Here is a 22,285-nt window from a genome sequence, read left to right on the forward strand (position 1 = left end):
CAAACTCAGAACCAAGCAGTGCTTCTCAGTTTCATGGCCTCAGTATACATGGCGCCATACAAATCAGTTTACTCAAACAATCCTCGAACAATCCTGACAGCTCCAATGTCCCAACGTTTGCTCATGGCAGCACTCCCTCAACCCTAGGCAATTGAGAAAAAAGAAATGGCAGCTCTAGAAAGCAAGCTCAATGCACTTGGCAGCAACCATGGTAGGCTTTGCAAAAGTTACTGAAGCTGCAACCTGACTAACACACCAACAGTAAACAGATCGTTTCTGCTTCATTCTGAATCCAAAGTAACCTCGGGAAAGAAGAAGACACCAAGTGCACTGGCCAAAGAGGCCGTAAAGCTACAATCAACATCAAAGGCTACTGCTACTTATAATGTCAGAAACCAAAAATCATATAGCAATCCTGCCACCAGCAATTGCTAACTGCAAAGTTACAGCCCCGCAGCAGTAAAATACAGAGCTGTGTGGCCTATACATGTTCTGTCAATGCGATCAAAAGAAAATTCTCTCCTCGGATTTATTATTTGCCATCAAGCACCGCTCAAGCGCATATTAACATGAATAGAGAGATGAAAAGGATTGCATATAAGTCTGTTAATATTTTATCTCCAAGTGGTATCGCTTCCACCTTTCAAAGAGAAGGTTGAGGATATATGTCCCAGTTTGGACAAAGGTGTGTATCTTAAGCTTGAAAAATATTTAAACACTAAATGACATACCAGTATAAATGTATTGCAACCTATCACAGAGTAAATAGTAGATTTAGTACTGCAATACTGAAGCTTATAAAGCCAAATATTGAGAAAGAAACTCAAATTGAGAAACAAAAGATCCCTGTTCATTGAGATACTAAACTTCATCTACTACAAATGCGTCAATACATCCTTCCACTACACACTGTTGATCCACAATAGCATATTTGCATCTCTTTATCTTGATATTTCCATTGGAATTATGAATCTGGTTTACCGAAATATTGTAATGGTAATTCAGCTCCTGTAACGGAGGAATATTATCCACAGCAAAGAGCATTATATGGGGCATTCTCTTTTCATCATGATCATAAAGGACATTCTGTGCGTAGAGATTAGGAGAACAACTGTGGTTGATGAACCTCCCTACATTCCCGTACTGTGCTGCATCGATGGTGTAGCCAATCTCCTCCTCAACCTCGCTAGAACTTGATTGTGCATCAGGCTTCAGAGTTTGAGTTCCATCACTGAGAGAACAGTCATTGTAGTTTCGGCCAATATCAAACATATATTCATCATAACCGATTCTTTGATCAGCTTCCTTGTCTTCAAGAATCTCTCCGGTATACTCACATATAAAACTTCCAGAAGGAATAGAAGTTAGGGATCTAACACCCCAGCCCCTTGACTGGGTTTTGAAATTTCAAGCTGAATTTTCATACCATGCTGGCTGACTCTATTACAGCAAGAAGGAGGACACTTGCAAGAAGGACCACACTCATAGACAAGAGGCTTCACTTCCACAATAGCTCCATTATGGTTGTATGGGATCTGTCCTCCATTCTTGACTGCACACAAGCATTTTTCAGGATCCAAGCATCCATCAGTGCAGTGACAACCCTTGGGAGGATTATGGTGGTACCAATCAGGATACATCATCCGGGTCATGTATGTGAACGGTGGGGGTTTCTCGTTGTCCATTGAGTTCACAGCACAAATAGGAAACAACTCTTTCCCTCCTGATATATCATAAACACAAAGACCCTTCCGTATTTTACATTTTTTTGTATTACTCACTTCCTTCCAAGCAAGCTCTGGTTGGCCTGGAACTCTTGTCAATTCAAACTTATAAACCAGCTTACCACGTGGTCCGGGTTCCTGCCAGTACCTCTTTACAATGTACAGGCCATCATAAGTGTATGTCATAACCATCTTAGCTCTTGCATCTGATGAGTCAGAGGCTTTTGTCTCCCTAGATCCACGATCACTCGCACATGATTCTTCACCGATATACTGTTCTTCAAAGCCAAGTTTCCTCTTACAAGTGTGTGGTCTTCAGGTTGCTTATCGTGACCTACTGGATTTCCTCCTTGCCCAGAGTATATTAAGACATCAGCATTGTGCAGATCATCATCATAACCCCCTGAAGCAACAATGCTAGTTGCAATGATCTCTCCATCACACTTCATGTAATCTATACCACCCTGGTAAAGACGATGTATGCCAATAAGAGCAAGCTCCACCCTGTACTGTAACTCATCACCCACCTCAACTCCCGGAACTGCTCCCAGTATTTTTTTACCAGTTGAGTTCTTTTCCTTTTTTCTTAACAATCTCTATGGCTTGAAGATCAATCCTTTTGGTCTGCCTCAACTTTGCTTCTTCCTCTTGTAAGAGCTTCCTACAAATAGTTTGGAACAAGCGTAGTGTTTCCCTCACTTTGCTTCGGGAATCACCAGTGTTTGAACTATTTGGACCATAACACGGGGGCAGACATCAAAATCTTCAAAATCGTTACACTGCTTATAAGCTGCCTTCCCAGCAAACATTGATTTCCCCTTCGAAGAATGTTCTCTTGAATAATCTGCTTCATGATTATTTTTCCTAACAACAATTCTAGACTTCTCTTTCGCGGTGATATCCAGCTTCTTTAATTTGCTTAGGCACATACTGCTATCGGGGATAGATTTTGAAGCCATGAGACCTTGAACCGCAGTCATCCTGTCCGCTCCACATTCCAAACCAACATGATCACCCAAAAGCCTTGGCTTAGTATTTTTTCCATGTGAGTGAACCATTATCTCCTTCGGCAATTTCCCCAACGAATCACTTACATCCTCGGAATCCTTTTGAATGACTGCCTGGGAGTTGTTTCTTGGCTCAGGCATAGTTCCTCTTGATTCATTCGTCTGAGCATTCCCATATCCAACATTCCTTTTTGATTCTAGGACGCTTGCCCTTGCAGGCCCAGTATCTCCCTCATTGACCTGAATTTCGCACCAGCCCTCCCTGTGCCACCAAAGCTCCTGTTCCTCAAAACAACCCTCTGGTGCTCTTCCTCAGTTGGGCAGGGCACATTCCTTCCTCAAAATGGAGGGTAATCACGGGTAACTGAAAACTCTTCTTCGAGGATAATCTCTTTTCAGGGCAGTCTCCTCCGAACCATTGGCATCACCTGTAGGCCAATGCTGTGGAGACAACTTTTTTGCACTAGCCACCAAAACCATCTCATCATCCAAAGCACCAATTTCCAATTCCGGTGCAAGACATTCTGTATCATTCTGAAACCCAATCCCCAATACCTCCAAATTTGTTGAAAATTTCTCATTCTCACTGACCATCACAGGCATATCCACCACCTTCCCCACCAAACCACCTGATAATTCAGCCATTTCTGGGCGAATTCGACTTTTCAGCACTTCACGAGACTGGAATTCAACACAATCAGCCACTACAACTTCTGTCCTCCTTTCATCATCCACCAAATTCTCCTCTTGCCTCAAATGAATCGGCGGAGCATTTCGCCCACAACCGGGTGGATAATCGCGAATGCACAAAACCTTGGGGGCATTATACTTGAACTCCGAAACACTAGAAGACAAGCAATAGCCTCTTTCCAAAGGCCGCCTGCTCGAATTCCCATCAGATAGACCTCCACCATTCAACAAGTATACCATTCTCAATAGCCCCAACAACAAAATTTATCGTTTGGTTGCCGAGAAAAATTTAAACAAAAAACAAAATCAAAAGCTAGGAAAAGTAAAAAAGAAATTAGATTAACACTCAGAACCTAATGAATTGCAAGTAAATTTCATTAGTATGTAAAGGATGTACCTGAGAGAGAGATGATGATAGAAATGCTCAGTAAAGTGGTGCGACCACATCAACCAGCGAAAACCTTCTTGAGCTAGAAAAGAAACAAACTGCAACCTTCTTTAGACAGAGAAACAGAAACCCTAGAGCAATAGAGAGAAAGAGAGAGGAAGCAGAGGCGGTGTCGGAGAAGAGGTGTTAGAGAGACAAATGGAAATGCTCGCAGCGAAATGAACTACTTCATACAGTTCTATACATAAGCGGCAAAGCGAATGGGAATCATGATATTACAGTTATGCCCCTGGTTTTGTGTACATTATCGGCTCTACCACATGGCGCGAATGGGAAGTCAGGTGGTTTACGTTGTCAAAAGGTTCACTAAGAGACATTAAAGTCAGAGTACGCATTTCAGAACAAAATTTTAAAGTCAGTTCATAGTATGGATCGTCTTCTATGTTATTTTTGTGTCTTTACATGGTGTATGAAATAATTTTTTTTGTCCTTTTTGCAACAATTGTATTATATTATAATGTATTTTATTATTAGACTATTGTATTACGATGTAGTATTATTGCATTAACATGGTAATGTAATATTCTAGTAACTGTAATCTAGGTATTTGTCATGTATATTTTTAAAAAATTTATATTGTTATTTAAATTAATTCATAAATATTTGAATTGTATTAAATCTCATTGTTCTAAAAAAATTATATATAATTACAAAAACAGAAAGACATCTTTTAAATATTTTTATGTTGTGTTCACCTAAAATGTTAAAAATTCAGAGCACTTCTGGTCGACAATAAAAAATGACTTGGTTTCCTAAGTGAGAACTCTCTCATTATAATTTCTTCAAAAACCAATTCCAATAATCATCACTAAAATGATAAAGAGGAGTCTAGGGTCAACCAATCAAAAACACTCAACAATGGCATTTTTGTAAATTAAAATCTTTTAAAGAAAACTCATTTGTGACCTGTAAAGATCATGTGCAAGGCATTAATTAGACAAAGAAGAAAACGTAGCCAACAACTTTAATTGGATATAGAATTTGACAATTGGTTGTGTCTTCAATGGTTTTGGGCAATAAATTTTTTTTTTTTTTTTTGCATCTAATTTTGTTTTTGTTTTTGCTTTTGAGACATGATATTTATAGTATGTTGAAAGAAGAAAAGAAAATGAAAATGAGTCTTTGTTAAAATAGAAAGTTTGACACAGAATACTTTCCTCATTTTATTTGACTGACTGGTATTAAAACTGATTCTTAATTAAAATCTCTTATCCAAAAGATTTCATTTATTAATAAATCCTTGAGCTAACATAATATCCTTATAATTTTTAAGTTCAAGTATCAAACATCAGTTTGTGAAGTGATGAGCCACTAGATAATACATTTTCTAACACCAGTACTTGGTCAGGCTAGCCGGTTAGATTTCATTTATTAATAAATCCTTGAGCTAACATAATATCCTTATAATTTTTAAGTTCAAGTATCAAACATCAGTTTGTGAAGTGATGAGCCACTAGATAATACATTGTCTAACACCAGTACTTGGTCAGGCTAGCCGGTTGGTGAGCCCCAAATCGGGTTTGGGCCGAATCTGGATCCCCTCCTATGGAGGGAATCCTAAGCCAAATTATTGCATAAGTAATGTGAGTTATTGCATAAGCGATGTAATGACACAGAACGTGACATGAGATGAAATAAAACAAGAGAGGATCGGGATTCGTTTGAGCCTAGGCTGTATCTTAACACTTGTATATGAAGAGTATGCCATTATATAGTCTCAAGAAGAATGAAAGAAACTCCGAAATAGAACGAGGTTTAGGCTAAACTTTACATTCAACTTACAAAATTATTTGATAGATATATTACAACAACACACAAAGCTAAAAGAAAACTAGAAAAGTAAATCGATCACAAGAACACTTGAACTGAAAGTAAAGCAAACACGGCTCATAATTTATTCACCACCTCTCATATTGTTCTAAAGATGATATATCCCATGTTGGTGCATGCCGGCTCATCTCTTCATCTCTTCATTTTTCACTTCCTTCCAAGCAACCTCTGGTTGCCTGGTTGGCCTGGAATTCTTGTCAACTTGAACTTATAAACCAGCTTACCATGCGGTCCTGGTTCCTGCCAGTACCTCTTTACATTGTACAGGCCATCATAAGTGTATGTCATAACCATCTTAGCTCTTGCATCTGATGAGGAAGAGGCCTTTGTCTCTCTCGATCCACGGATCACTCTCACGGGATTCTTCACCGATATACTGTTCTTCAAAGCCAAGTTTCCTTTTACAAGTTTCTGGTCTTCCGGTAGCTTATCGCGGCCTACTGGTTTTCCTCCTTGTCCAGAGTATATCAAGACATCAGCATTGTCTAGATCATCATCATAACCCCCTGAAGCAACAATACTAGTTGCAATGATCTGTCCACCATATGTCATGTAATCTATACCATCCTGGTACCGTCTATGCATGCCGATAAGAACTAGCTCCACCCTGTACTGGAACTCGTCGCCTACCCTAACTCCTGGAACTGCTCCTAGTATTTGTTTACCAGTGTTAAATCCTTTTTGTTTTTCCTTTAAAATCTTTATCGCTTCAAGATCAATCCTTTTGCTCTGCCTCAACTTTGCTTCTTCCCTTTGTAAGACATTCCAACAAGTAGTTTGGAACAAACGTAGCATTTCCCTCACTTTGTATCGGGCATCCCCATGATTTGAACTATTTGGACCATAACAGTGGGGCAGACGTGCATCAAATTCATTCAGTCGTCGAAATTGGTGAGAATGGTTACGCTGCACATCATCATGAAGAACAGAATCTTCCTCATCCCAGACAGGTGGTGCACCTATGCCTCTAAAAGCTGCCTTCCCAGCAGACATTGACTTCTCTTGCCGGGTGAAATCCTGCTTCTTTAATTTTATTTTTCCATCTGGGATAGTTTTTGAAGCCCTTTTCCTCTGCTTCCGCTGACCATATGGTGAAGCCATGAGACCTTGCCCTCTCATCCTGTCCACCCCACATGAGTGTGAGTGAACCATTATCTCCTTCGGCATTTTCCCCAATGAATCTCTTGCATCCTCGGAATCCTTTATAATTACTGTCTGGGACTTGTTTCTTGGCTCGGGCACAGTTCCTCTGGATTCATTCGTCTGAGCATTCCCATCTCCAACATTCCTTTTTGATTCTACCACCGTACTAGCCCTCGCAGCCACCACTGTCTCCCTCATTGACCCGCCTTTTGCACCAGCCCTCTCTGTGCCACCAACACTCTTGTTTCTCAATATAACCCTCTGCCGCTCTTCCTCAGTTGGGCATGGAGCATTCCTTCCACAAAATGGAGGGTAATCACGGGTAACCGAAACTCTTCTTTCAGGATAATTTTTTGTTGAAATGTTTTCATCCTCACTGACCATCCCGGACATGTCCACCGCCTTCCCCACCAAACCACCCGATGATTCAGCCATTTCTCGCCGAATTCGAATTTTCAGCACTTCATGAGACTGGAATTCAACCCGAACCTCAGCTGTTCCAACACAATCCACTACAACTTCAGTTCTCCTTTCATCATCCACCACATTTTCCTTTTGCCTCAAGTGAATCGGTGGAGCATTTGGCCCACACCCCGGAGGATAATCACGAACACACGAAACCTTCCGGGGCTTATACTTGAACTCCGAAACAATAGAAGACGAAGAATAGCCGTTTTCCAAAGTCCGCTTTCTGGAATTCCCATCAGATAGACCGCCATTCAACAAAATCTTCATTCTCAATACCCCAACAACAAAATTCACTGTTTGGTTGCTGAGAAAAATTAAAACAAGAACAAAATCAAAAGAAAAGGTAAAAATAAATCAGATTAGCACTCAGAATCTAAAGATTTGCAACTAAAACTCAAGAGTAAATAGAAATTTAAGAGAATTTGCAGCTTATAAGCATAAAATGTAACATAAATAATGTGTTTATAGAAAAACAAAGTGGGGTTTGAATTTCCTTTTTTTTTTTTAGAAGAACTGAAAGTTCAAAGAAGTAGATCCAAATTTTAAGGATAATCGACCAATTTGTGAAAATTAATAATACTATTTATTAATCCCAACAACTAGGTTTTCTTTTTTCATTTTTCTTTTGTTTTTTTCACAAATGGTAAAACACACACACACACACCCTTGCTCACGCTCCGCCTCGAACTCCTCTCCTCTTCTTTTGAGGATAGAGAGTTATACCACTAGGCCAACAACCCATTCAGATTATCTCCATTCTTCAACTCTCATTGTGTAATGTAGAGAAGTGTGTTAATGCTATGATTTAAAGTATTGAATATCTTGAATTTAAAATTAAAAAAAATTTAGTTCCAATCCTAAATCTAAAACACCTACTGGGTTTTCCAAACGCCACATAAGTATATATTTGTTTGGTGCTAATAATCACTGTTTAAACAAACAAGGTTTCAGTAATTGAACAGAAAATAATCCAAAAATAGAAAGTGAAAAAAAAGATTGAATTCTTCTGTACCTTTAATTTCTAGATGGAGAGCAAGCTCCTTCGATCTGTTTGAAACCAGGTCAAATCTGTGAAGGCTCAACAAAGAAGAAGAAAGGGAGACTACAAACTATATAGAGACTGGCTCTCTCTCTGTGATGCATGATAAATATATAGAGATATATAAATATAGATTTATATGTAGAGATGGAGAGATAATGGTGGTTGTTGTCAACTTCGAAAATTCAACACACAGAGAGGGAGTGAGCAAGTCTGGAAGGAAATGGTCAATGTGAAATGAACTTACCATTAGCGGCAAAGGAAATAGGATGCACTGATATTACAGTTATACCCTTGTTTTTTTAGTGGATTATCAACTCTACTACTTGGCGCGAATGGGAAAGTCAGGTGTGGTATTCTAGAATTTCTAGGAATTTAAAAGCGACGCCGTTTAGATCATGTGATGATAAATAATCTCTTGCCGTCTCACTGTGAGCATCCTACTACAGCAGCTGAATTAAAAGAGACTCTGGAAACATTTTTCTAATGAAACTATAAACTTGTGACATTGTGAAACTGTGAAGAAAATACATATAAAATAGTATGAACTTTCATTTTTAATAATTTATACATTAAAAGTGCTACATTTATGCACTAGATGTTTGTTTGCTAATTTAATTTGACACTTAATTTTGAATAAGTTAAATATTTTTATAATAAGATTCAGTGAAATTTTTAAATCCTTGTATAACAATAAATGATTAGCATTAAATCTCATCAAATAAAGTTTGAAAATCAGTAATGATTATTAAAAAATTATACCATCAATTACACATAAGCACAGCCTCAAATTAAGCATTAATAATTACATTACAATTCTATGATAGAAAATATAGTGTGTACTATTACAAAATAATTTTAGTTTTAAAACAAATTCATCAAAAATCTTATTTGTACAATCACATTCAAGATAACATAAGAAGTAGTTCGGTCAAAATTCAACTAAAGAAATTTAATATTTGATCTTCCCGTTTAGAAAAAAGAAAAAAAAAACTTGTTTACCTTTTAGACTAGCTTTTTGTCCGTCTTTTTCTTTTCTTTTTTTTTTTTTTTATAAATTTTCATGCACGTACTTTTTCACATAATATGGTGTGAATACATTCAATGACGTAGCTGATAATGAAAACCAACACTAGAGTCCACCAATTTCTCTTAAGAAATAAGTCAGTATTGAAGAATCAACCAATTAAGCACCGCTAAAGAAAATTTTACCATTTGATGTTTCGGATTTAGAAAAAGAAAAACAGAGAGGAGTTATTTTTACTCTTCTTCTACCTTTATTTATCTTAATTATTTTTTCACATACTATGATATGAATACATTCAATGGTCTTTGAATTTCGCTCTGCTTCGGTAACTTTTACGAAGTCTTAAAAAAAGGTAAAAAAAAAATTATTTCTTCCTGTGAAATTGTGTAACAAAATTTATAACGGTCCATCATTCACATAAAATGTAAGTTATTGAAGAATCAAACAACGAAATTTAAACAAAAATTTCACTATTTGGTCTTCACATCTAAAAAAAGAAATAAGCTTTTGTACTCTTCTAAATTAACTTTCTTTTTGTCCCTTTCTTTCTTTTAGTAACTTTTTCACATGGTGTGAATACATTTAATGGTCACTCTGCTCCAGTAGCTTCCAAGAAGCTTCGAAAAAATTCCATTCAATGCCCATTAATCGCTTTATATTGTTTCTGTTAAATTGTGCTGCCAATTTTGTAACTATGGGCCATTAGTCACATGTGCTTGTGAGGAGTTTTGTCATTAGAGCTAATTTATTATCGAACAACTTTAATAAGACATAGAATTTGACAACTGCAAGGCAACAAATTATTTTCATTGTGCACCTAAATTTTTTTTTTTTGAAAAGTGAATCTAAAGAAAATTAAGCAACGCTAAAGAAAATTTTACCATTTGATGTTTCGGATTTAGAAAAAGAAAAAAGAGAGAAGTTATTTTCACTCTTCTTCTACCTTTATTCATCTTAATTATTTTTTCGCATACTATGATATGAATACATTCAATGATCTTTGAATTTTACTCTGTTTCGGTAATTTTTATGAAATTTCAAAAAAAGTAAAAAAATAATTATTTCTTCCTATAAAATTGTGTTGCCAAATATGTAACGGTCCATCATTCACATGCAAGATAACATAAAAAGTAAGTTATTGAAGAATCAAACAACTAAATTTAAACAGAAATTTCACTATTTGGTCTTAACATCTAGAAAAAGAAATAAGCTTTTGTACTCTTCTTCTAAATTAAGTAACTTTTTGTCCCTTTCTTTCTTTTAGTAACTTTTTCACATGGTGTGAATACATTTAATGATCTTTCTGAACTTCACTCTGCTCCAGTAGCTTCCAAGAAGCTTCGAAAAAATTCCATTCAATGTCCATTAATATCTATATATTGTTTCTGTTAAATTGTGCTGCCAATTTTGTAACTATGGGTCATTAGTCACATGTGCTTGTGAGGAGTTTAGTCATTAGAGCTAATTTATTATCGAACAACTTTAATAAGACATAGAATTTGACAACTGCAAGGCAACAAAATATTTTCATTGTGAACCTAAATTTTTTTTTTTTTTTTTTTTAAAAGTGAATCTATAGTATTTTAAAAGAAGAAAGACTTAACCGATTAAATAAGACAAGAAAAGAAAATGAAAACACCTTGTGTTAAAATAGAATATTTCACGTAGAGTATTTTTTTACACGGTGGTTGTTAAAATTTATTCTTAATTAAGAGTTCGATACCGTTACATATCATGGTACTACTCCAGGTTAAGCACGCTTAACTCGGAGTTCTGATGGGTTCACGGCTTTAAAACGTATTGCGTCATAGAAGGGTGTTGAATTTACATGTAGTATTTACCCCATCCACACTCAGGCGATGTGGGATTATGCACCTGTAGTTCGCCGAGTGTGGTAGACTACTGATGCCACCTGCGCACACTCACACACACCCACCCGCAAAATTCCCACAATTGCAGATAGTTTCATGACTAGGGTGAGGGTCGTTACAATCACCCCCTTTGGGGCCAACGTCCCGGGCCACACTTCCGGCTGGATCGAGCTCTGATACTATTTGTAATAATTCTCACCCTGTCCAAACACAATATTATCCGTTTTTGGCTTCCCTGTGAACTCTCTAATCAAAGGGATCCAAAGGCGGATAATATTGGGTCTGAATAGGGTAAGAATCGTTACATGATGAGTCACTAGATAATACACTGTTTAACAGAATTTGGAACCCTGATATGTCTGAACACTAACATATCAAGAGAATGTCATTTGGTTTAACAGGGTAGATATAGTCTCAAGACCGAAGAAAGAAGAAACTCAAAAATAGAACTAGTAAGGTTTACACTAAAGTCGTACATTCAACTTACAAAATTATTTGATAGATATATATTGTATATTACAATAACACACTAAGGTAAAAGTGGAATAGTAAATCACAAGAACACACGGCTCGGTCTTTGGGGGCAGTCCAAGCTAGTCCACATACTCTAATGTTGGTGCTGTGCTCGTCATCTGCTGTCTCCACCCACTCGGTCGATGTTTCACCAACCAACCAACCAATTGGCGCCTCATCTCAACATGGTGAGAGGATTAAACCTGCAGAGCGGCACACTATTAAAGATTCTTCTTTCGCCATTAATGAATCAAATTCCTCACTGAAACAATCAATGCGAAAAATAAATACGCGTCGAATGTGATAGAGAAAAGAAAATTCATATTGTTCTATTGATGACATTATTTTTTAAATAACTAATGGCCAGGAAAATTAGAGAATGCCCCAATAGTATAATGATGATGTGCGTGTGAGGGCAAGATAAGTCACTCCAACTGCGACAGAAAATGCAGTTGAGTTGAAAATATTTATAGTATCGAATTCATATTTGGACATAACTACCATCCCAGCACGGTCCATGGCAGTACTGTTGATGTCAGTACCAATGATAGCAGAATGATCTATGGCTGTACCGTTAATGGCAGAGAGAGAAGGGGGGGAGGGGGTGCGGCGGGGGGGTTTGGGTACAATTTTATAGATAGCAGTTGCAATAAGCACAGCTACAACCAGTTGCGCATTGTGCATTTCACTTGACAAACCTTTATGCATAGTAGGAGCATGCCACAACAAATTTTCATAAATTTAACAGAACTCATAAAATGTGCCAGACTTTTGTTAATTTAGGAGGGAATGACGCTTTTGAAGCTCCTGCGCGGACTAAAATGTTTCTGACCTCTTCATTTGGTTCAGATGAATCAAGTGCCGTTTTGCCCTCCCAATTCGTTGCAACTTTGTCCGCTTTATTATTGATTAACAACTCCACCACCTGAGAAATGGAGAATTCACATTAATTCAGAAACAATTAATTACAAATGGCATTAAAATAAAGCAAAAGTAATGGCTTGTATCCTTAGAACCATCAACAGAAACTGCAGATATACTGCTGCACGCAGGCAAAATGGAGCAAGAGAGAGTACCAGAAGTTGGTTAGCGGACACTGCAATATGCATCTCTGTGTTGCCATCCTTGTCCTTCCAGTTTAGCAACTCTTGAATGTAGAATTTATGAAGCCATCCCAAAATTACTTTAAATGCTTGGAAGCTTCCATTTCTTGTGGCAATATACACTACAGTCTCTCCTCGAACTGTCAAAACCTTGACCGATGCTAGGCAAGCACAATAGATTGTAACCATTTATTTCAGCTACATGATGCAAAGGAGTGATCCTCTCCTTCCCTTGGACGTGGATAAGCTCGCCATTTAATTTTATGAGCCTTATCACAGTCTCGGTATGCTCGGTATGCCCATTTCGAGTGCTAAATGCAAAGGGATTAAAACTTCCTACCAAATGATGGTTTTAAGCTAATCATTTCAACAGCAAAATGGGTACAGCCAGCAGATGCTGCTATATGTAGAGGAGTATGAACAAATGGGATCTGATCAATGTCCTGCAATATGTATTTATTCTCCTGAAATAGTGCGTACAGCGCATCAATATTTCCCTCTTCGGCAGCATTCTTCAACCTCTGCTCCATCCTTAGATTGTACAGTTAAGCAGCTAAATTTATATCATCCCCTGATAATCTTACGTTGGAGATTCTAATGGAAATGGGAGTGAAAAAGTTAAAGCTACGTAACACCCATTATAAATAGAATTGGCAGTCAATGGTAAAAAACCTAGGGATAATGTAGCAAAATAAGTCAAAAGAAAACAAGAGGAAAATTGGATATATCTTCAAATCATCAAAATAATCAAATTGTAACTAACAGCAATAATTGGGGATGGTAGAAGTGAGATGAAGGGTTCTATTTGAAAAATTACACGCAATATAACATAAGAAGTATGTTGGTCAAGAATCAACCTATGAAATTTTATCATTTGGTCTTCAGATTTAAAAAAAGATGCTTTTTTTACTCTTCTTCTAGACTCTCTGTTGTTTTTTTACTCTTCTTCTAGACTCTCTGTCCCTTTCTCTCTCTTTTTCTCCTCTCTTCAGGAACTTACTTTTTCTCACTCTATCCAGACAACATTTTTCACCAAAAAACAAAAATAAAAACATTGAATTGCTTGCTACGGTTACCACTTCTACTATTAAATGGATTTCATAACACAACCCAGCTTCATGACATTGACAACTAAAACTCAAACAAATCAAATTACAACAGCAAGAATCCACACCATCATCTGTTTTTCTCCCTCTTTTGACTTCGTGGATGTATCACTCTCCTTTCCATTATTAATTTCTTTTGAAGCTTGCACTTCCAACTCTCTTGCAGCTTCCAAGAATCTTCCTTTGCTTATGTAGAAGGCCTCTGTAGATAAGGTGGTTTGACATTAAGGTGATCATCTAAGGCCTCGCATGAAAATGAAAATTTGAAGGAATTCTTTCATGCGTACCTTATTATAAGGCAATTGAGGTAAATACTTAAAAATTCACATGAGAGCAGGGGAGAGAATTGTATATATAACATACGTGTAAAATCTTTTAGAAAACTTGAAAGAGGATATCAAGGTTAAGGAAATGGATCAACAACGAATGTGAAGGAATTTAATTTTTTTTTTTTTTTTAAAAATAATAATAATAATAAGAAGAAGAAACAACTAATTAATATAATTAGAATCGCAATTTTGACTTAAGCCTCTTCAAGAATGGATCCTCTCACTTTCAATAATACCTATCCATTTACTATTCAATCATATCAGCCTGCTTTGTGTGATTCATCAAGTTCTTACACCTTGTGGCTTGCGCAGAAGATGCTTCCCACTTTAAAAAAAGCTAATAAGAAACTCGTGTCCTGATTTATTAATTGAAATTAATTTAATTTAGATTGTTATGCTATGTGGAAATTTGACTGTTCATTGCTTTTAATTCTACAGTGAGAAAGATAGTTCTTTTCTTCATGGAAAGAATTATTTGGATCAAGATTTTAATTTTGTTAGATAAATTAATTTAAAACAGTCAACTTAATTATCTTGAAGCACATTAAAATCAATTCTTTCATCATCATTCTAGAAAGACATAGCACAGAACTTTCACAATTTTGTATGCAAGTACTTACCCTACTAAAGAGAAAGAGGACACTGTGATATCAGTCCAAGACACTCCCCCCATAAGTTAAGTCAACAAATGTTAAAGAACAAGAGAACATAAACAAAACACAGAGATTGTAACTTGTAAGTGATTGAATACCTTTGAGATACGTATATCCAATAATTTAAAGACAACTCACTTACAATAGACAAAGATAGTGTTTTACAAAAACGTATCCTAGAAGTTTGGATTTGGAGGAGCAAGAAGAAACTGAAACGTTTTAGTACATCATAGTAAAGTTATTCTATGATCATGAGAAGAGAAAAGCTCCAACAGCTACAGCCATGAGCCAACTATGTACATAGTCAATAAAATGTAATCCGCTATGTGAGGCTCGCTTAATAAGATAAATAAATGGACTTATATAGCCTACATCATGCTTATATGGAGTGTTGGAAGAGAAAGATTGAAAATTGACATAACTATTTACATTTTCAGAAAGTAACTCCTCACCAAATTAAGGCTATAGCCTAGTGGTATTTCCTCACCTTTCAAAGTAGAAGGTCGAGAGTTCAAGTCCCATAGGGGCAAGTGAGTGTGTTTCTTGCCAAGGGAAAAATAAATTAAATGTGGACAAATTTTCGAGAGGGAGAGCGTACCTGGCGTAGTTAAGAGGCTCAATGGAAAATGGAAACCATAAGTTGAAGCTGTGTCTTATTCTATCAGGGGATTGACAGTTCGAAGAAAAATAGCTTCTCTAGTAAAAAAGGGCTGTTCAAATTTCAGCTTCTTTTCATCTTTAAAGAGACCCAAGCATCAAAACTGAGGCAAGGAAAATGGAAGTACCCAGATAGAAGAGACATCGTCTATCCTTTTTACTGAGCTGGACCATTCATAATTTGGATTATGCACCCAAAAGGGTCTCAATTCCAATCCCAAACCTCAATTTTATGGCCTTTGGTTCTCCCAGATGCGCTCCACAATTTGGTTCATCCGGTCCGTGAATCAGTTGACTCATCAATTGTCTAACCATCTTGACAGCTCCAATGTCCCAAGTCCAAACATTTGCCCATGGTATCCACTTAAGCACTACCTCAACCCTACGCAATTGAGAAAAAAAAGTGCCAGCTGTAGAAAGCAACCGCAATGCACTTGGCAGCAACCATGGCTGGCTTTCCAGAAGTTTCTGAAGCGGCCACCTGACTAATTAACATCGCCAATAAGCAGATCCTTTCTGGTTTAAAGCAACCTCGACGAAATAGAAGACATCAAGGGCACCGAAAAAAGTGGTCGTAAGCTACAATCAACATCAAAGTTAATGGCTACTGCTACTTACAATATCAGCAATAGTAAGAGAGGGAACATGAATAGAAGCAGCAGCACAAAATCAATGGAAGGCCAGTGACACTGGGCAATCCTGCCAACAGCAATGGCTAACTACAAAGTTGCAGCCCCATGGCAGTACTTCAATCACTATCAAAAGAACAAAATTTCCACAGATTTAAAATTTGGAGGTGCAAGACCTATTAATCAAGCACAGCTCAATTACATATTAACATGCATAGAGAGATGAATAATATTGCATATAAATTTTGTCTATTAATATTTTATCCCAAGTGTATCTCCGCCACCTTTTAAAGAGAAGGTTGAGGATTTAAGTCCCAGTTGGGACAAAGAAGGTGTGACTTACTAGAAAGCTTGAAAAATGTGCTTTCATCTGTGTATGATTCTGTTGATGATAAAATATGTGACTGTTAGTGCTGCACTTGCATTTTTTTTTTTTTTTAGCTATTAAAACACTAAATGACATACATGTATTGTAACATATAACACAGAGTAAACAATAGATGAAGTACTGCAATGCAGAAGCATGTAAAGGTGATGTAAAGTATTGAGAAAGAAACTCAAATTGAGAAACAAAGGATCCCTGTTCATAGAGAGACTAAACTTCATCTATTACACTCACTGTTGAACCACCATAGAATCTCTTCATCTTGATATTTCCACTGGAATCACGAATCTGATTTACCACAATAGCATCTCTTCATCTCAACATTTTTTACTCCAAGCAAGCTCTGGTTGCCTGGTTGCCTGGTTGCCCTAGAATTCTCATCAACTCAAACTTAAAAACCAGCTTACCATGTGGTCATGGTTCCTGCCAGTAACTCTTTACAATGTACAGGCCATCATAAGTGTATGTCATAACTATCTTAGCTCTTGCATCTGATGAGGCAGAGGCCTTTGTCTCTCTGGATCCACGGATCACTCACATATGATTCTTTGCTGATATACTGTTCTTCAAAGCTAAGTTTCCTCTTACAAGTTTCTGGTCTTCAGGTTGCTTATCGCGACCTACTGGTTTTCCTCCTTGTCCAGAGTATATTAAGACATCAGCATTGTCCAAATCATCATCATAACCCCCTGAAGCAACAATACTAGTTGCAATGATCTCTCCGCCATATGTCATGTAATCTATACCACCCTGGTTCGGGCGATGCAAGCCAATAAGAGCAAGCTCCACCCTGTACTGGAACTCATCGCCCACCTCAAGTCCTGGAACTGCTCCCAGTATTTGTTTTCCAGTGTTAAATTTTATTCCTTTTTTCTTAATATTCTTTATCGCTTGAAGATCAATCCTTTTGCTCTGCCTCAACTTTGCTTCTTCGGTTTCTAAGAGCCTCCTACAATTAGTTTGGAACCAACAAAGCATTTTCAACACTTTCCATCAGGCATCACCACTATTTGAACTATATGGACCATAACAGGGGGGCAGATGTATGTCCAAATCATGCAGTCGTTGAAATTGGTGAGAAGCGTTACACTTCTCATCATCATGAACAACACAATATTCCTCATCATCCCAGACAGGTAGTGCACCTATGCCTCCATAAGCTGCCTTCCCAGAAAACGTTGATTTCCCCTTCGATAAATTTCCTCTTCAATAATCTGCATAATAATTATTTTTCCTGACAACAGTTCTAGAATTCCCTTGCCCAGTGAAATCTTGCTTCTTTAATTTGCTTCGGCTCATACCACCAACTCGGCTAGTTTTTGAAGCCCCTTTCCCCTGCTTCCACAGACAATTTGGTGAAGCCATCAGACCTTGCCCAATCACCCTGTCCACTCCACATCCCAAACCAACATGACCACCCGAAAGCATTCGCTTCGGACTTCTTCCATGTGAGTGAACCATAATCTCCTTAGGCACTTTCCCCAACAAATCTCTTACATCCACAGATACCTTTTTAATTCCTGCCCGGGAATTGTTTCTTGGCTCAGGCACAGTCCCTCTCAATTCATTCTTCTGAGCATTCCCATCTCGAACATTCCTTTCCGATTCTAAGGCACTAGCCCTTGCAGCGCCCCCTGTCTCCCTCAATGACCTGCCTTTTGCACCAGCCCTCTCCGTGCCACCAAAACTCGTGTTTCTCAAAACAACCCTCTGGTGCTCTTCCTCAGTTGGGCATGGAGCATTCCTTCCACAAAATGGAGGGTAATCACGGGTTACCGAAACTCTTCTTCGTGGATAATTTTTCTTCAGGGCAATCTCCTGCGGGACATTGGCATCACCAACAGACCACTGCTGTGAAAACTTTTTTGCACTAGCCACCGACACAATTTCGTTTTCTAATGCATCTTCTGTCTTCATCAGGGCCTGAACCTCCACCTCAAGCAACGACTCCACCAATTCCGGTGCAAGACTCTCTAAATCTTTCCGCAACCCAACTTCCAATACCTCCATATTTGTTGAAATTTTCACATCCTCACTGACCATTCTGGGCATATCCAGCACCTTCGCCACCAAACCACCTGATGATTCAGCCATTTCTGGCCGAATTCGACATTTCAGCACTTCAAGAGACTGGAATTCAACCCGAAATTCAGGAGTTCCAATACAATCAGCCACTACAACTTCAGTCCTCCTTTCATCATCCACCAAATTCTCCTTATCACCACCCAATGCCACCACATTTTCCTTTTGCCTCAAATGAATCTGCAGAGCTTTACGCCCACACCCCGGAGGATAATCACGGATACATGAAACATTCTGGGGCTTATACTTGAACTGCAAAACACCAGAAGACGAGCAATAGCTGTTTTCCAAAGGCCGCTTTGTCAAATTTCCATTGGATGGACTACCATTCTCAATACACCCAACAACAAAATTCACCGTTTGGTTGCTGAGAAAAATTAAAACAAGAACAAAATAAAAAAGAAAACGTAAAAATAAATCAAATTAGCTCTCAGAATCTAAAGAATTGCAAGTAAACCTCAGATTAAAGAGACATTTAACTTATTTAAGAGAATTTGCAGCTAATAAGCATAAAAAGTAGCATAAACAGTGAAATTATAGAAAAACAAAGTAGGCTTTGAATCCATTAAAATGAAAAAAATGAAAGTGTTTACCTTATGTGAGTTCTAAGTTGTAATTGTTTCTTGAAACCCAAGAAGTGAAAACACAGACATTCAAAACTGCACAAGAAAAGTCTTGCCAGTTTTTTTCTCCTAAAGATTTTCTCAACCCATTAGTCATTACCCTCGACGAATAATTATTCACATTCATGTACTTCATCAAATCCATCTTTTCAACTTGAGAGATAAAAATACACTAATTACCAGAAAAGGATAATTTCACTAAATTTTTAACTGCTCTGCCACTGATTCACAAAAACTAGATAGATGGATGGATAGATACACTACAGACAAACCAAGCATATCCAGTGTAAAGCAAAATTGAAATCACTACTACCTTCTGTTTGATTGTTGAACATTCAGAGGAAATGACTGAAAAATGAAGTTGTGACTCTTATTATCTGTAAGATTTCCGGGAAAAGGATAAAAGTGCAATTATTCAAAATAAATAGCAGTCAGTTGAGTGAAGGCTCTCATTTCATCAGTGCCAAACAAAAAACAGACTCAAATGCTCAATTCTTTACGTCACTCACACACTTTCTAAGCAACCAAACGAGCATAATTAACCAAACCATAAGCAAAAATACCTAAACTTTGTCAAAATGAATCCGACCACCAAATCAGCCACATCCTCCCTCAAACATCCGGTGTGTTCGTAACCCTAATCCCACCAAAATAAATCAACTCAAAGCAAACAAAAAGAAAACGGGATATATCTTGAAATCATCAGCATAATCAACTGTAACTAATAGCAACACAGAGTTGGGAATGATTATAAAAGTGCTCACTTAATTAAGATGCAACAAGAGTATGTTGTTCTTATAATGGAGCTCAGCAGGGTTGTTACAAATTGACATCTTCAAGAGTAGCTTTTTGTCCCTTTCTTTCTCTTAATTACTTTTTCACGTACTATGGTGTGAATACATTCAATGAAATCAAAACATACTATGGTGTGAATACAGCATTTTCAATACCCAAAAAACAAAATTCAGCGTTTGGTTGCTGAGAAAAATTAAAACAAGAACAAAATCAAAAGAAAACGTAAAAATAAATCCGATTGGCACTCAGTATCTAAAGATTTGCAACTAGAACTCATAGTAAAGAGAAATTAAAGAGAATTTGCAGCTTATAAGCATAAAAGTAACATAAACAGTGAGTTTATAGAACAACAAAGTAGGGTTTGAATCCATTAAAAAAAAAAAAAAAAATTAAAAAAAATGAAAGTGTGCGCACCTTTTGTGAGTTGTAATTGTTTCTTGAGAGGAATATTAAACGGTGAGTCGAGTGACTGAAGAGAGTGACTGAAATGGATGTCTTAGCGATTCATGGTCGAATATCTTGCTGCAAGGGCTTTGTCACAACCAAAGTGTGAGCTCTAGAGAGAGAAGGTCATCGAAATGCTCACTAGTAGAAGTACAGTCAGTCAGTCAGTCACAGCGAAGCGAACTACATACCAACTGCAAATGAAAGGGAAAGCTCTGATATTACAGTTATGCCCTTGGTTTTCTGTGTATTATCAATTCTACAACGTGAGGCGAATGGGAAGTCGAGTGGTTTAAGAGGAATTTAAATGCGGCGCCGTTAGATCAGAGCACGCCCTTCGCTCGTGCAAAGTGAATAATTTTTTGGGGTGCAATTTTCACGGATTTAAAGTCAGTTCAAATCTATTTAAGGTATGAAATTACTAACCCAATCTCAATTCAAGCAAACTTTAATTTTCGTTTTTATTTTAAATCCAAATTTTAAAGCATTAATTTGATGCTTTCAAACTTAACTTTTTTTTACAAAAAAAAAAAAAAAAAAAAAAACGAAACTTTATTTTTTACTAGAATTGAGCTCAAATTAAGTTCAAACAATTTGAATAGAATACATAGGTACGAACAAAATAATTATTTTTTAGAAAAATATTTCAACAAAAGATCTTATTTGTATAATCACATACAAATTAATATAAGATATAGGTTGTCAAAATACCAATAAAATTTAAACAACATTAAAGAAAATTTCATCATTTGGAAGGAGTTAACATGATTCTATTTGCAGTCACCTTCAGAAACTTGGTCCAATCCCATCATGATATTCAGTGGATCACATTTAATGGATTGTAAGATATGGCTTACATAGTCAAACTGGTAATATACCCGATCGTGTCTATGATGTGAAGTATATCGCCAAGTATTGTCGAGGGCTATTATGTGGAGAGATGGGTTTAGAAAGAATGGCAAATATGTTGGGAGTATCCCGTTTAGGATTACACATCAAGCCGGTTCAGACAGCTTATTGATGACTTGTGTCTATTTGGAAATGAAGCAAGTATATCAATTAATTGAGGAAATATTTGAAGGCTTCGTGTATGGGTTAGCACCAAGATCGAGATGAACTATAAGCTAGTTATGATTTGTTGTCCACCGCAATATCTACAACATCTTACGCGTTGCTCGCCATTTAATTTAATTTGTGCAGGACTTGAGCAATTGTCAATATGTAATATATGATATAGCTAGCGGGATTTTTGTATATAATTGCTATAGGTTCATTCAATTGATCGATCAATCAATATTCTTGCATGTATATGTTGTTTTGAAAAAATTTGTAATACTCTTAATTATTAGTATTCAATTGGAGATCATTAATAAAAATTTCATGCTTTATCAATTTTAATTTTCTTTCTGGATTCTAAACTATAAAGCTATGAAGTTTGTTGTATTCAATACATGAGATTTGTACTGAATTGAATATATATAAGATATTTTCTTCTGCCTGATACTGGTTTAATTCATAGAAAATTATATTACTAGTTTAAATGACGACATCATGATATGTGAACTAATTGGATCTCAGTAACCATGATATGTGAGCAAAATTATATCATATTCCCTTCATATTTATCAGTAATATTATTATCTCAAAAAATAATTTATAGTATTATATAATATATTATATATATTAAAACGCTCAATTCAGGCCAATCCTTAACTCAAT

General features: G+C 36.9%; 3 protein-coding genes and 1 pseudogene across 3 annotated transcripts; all 4 read right to left on the reverse strand.

Annotated features, from left to right (window-relative positions):
• Positions 1 to 851: 851 nt before the first annotated feature.
• Positions 852 to 3,661, reverse strand: LOC132281495 (histone-lysine N-methyltransferase, H3 lysine-9 specific SUVH5-like; annotated as a pseudogene).
• A 2,185-nt stretch (positions 3,662 to 5,846) lies between these two features.
• LOC132281496 (histone-lysine N-methyltransferase, H3 lysine-9 specific SUVH5-like) lies at positions 5,847 to 7,577 on the reverse strand. Its single transcript, XM_059783195.1, has one exon. It carries the CDS (start codon positions 7,575 to 7,577, stop codon positions 5,847 to 5,849), a length of 1,731 nt encoding a protein of 576 aa, XP_059639178.1.
• A 4,092-nt stretch (positions 7,578 to 11,669) lies between these two features.
• On the reverse strand, positions 11,670 to 20,734 carry LOC132284213 (uncharacterized). The gene is made up of 4 exons (XM_059786298.1): positions 20,537 to 20,734; positions 12,837 to 19,071; positions 12,593 to 12,685; positions 11,670 to 11,963 (listed from the first exon to the last, which is right to left on the reverse strand). The coding sequence occupies exon 2, from the start codon at positions 18,714 to 18,716 to the stop codon at positions 17,829 to 17,831; it is 888 nt and encodes a 295-aa protein (XP_059642281.1). The 5' UTR covers positions 18,717 to 19,071; positions 20,537 to 20,734; the 3' UTR covers positions 11,670 to 11,963; positions 12,593 to 12,685; positions 12,837 to 17,828.
• Positions 12,512 to 13,393, reverse strand: LOC132281497 (ankyrin repeat-containing protein BDA1-like). The gene is made up of 3 exons (XM_059783196.1): positions 13,204 to 13,393; positions 12,777 to 13,024; positions 12,512 to 12,685 (listed from the first exon to the last, which is right to left on the reverse strand). The coding sequence occupies exons 1-3, from the start codon at positions 13,391 to 13,393 to the stop codon at positions 12,512 to 12,514; spliced, it is 612 nt and encodes a 203-aa protein (XP_059639179.1).
• Positions 20,735 to 22,285: the final 1,551 nt, after the last annotated feature.

This window comes from Cornus florida, unplaced genomic scaffold (assembly GCF_030987335.1).
Source record: "Cornus florida cultivar Cherokee Brave unplaced genomic scaffold, ASM3098733v1 CherokeeBrave_3.0.0_Hap2_Chr11, whole genome shotgun sequence".
In the NCBI taxonomy this organism is placed as follows: Eukaryota; Viridiplantae; Streptophyta; class Magnoliopsida; order Cornales; family Cornaceae; genus Cornus; species Cornus florida.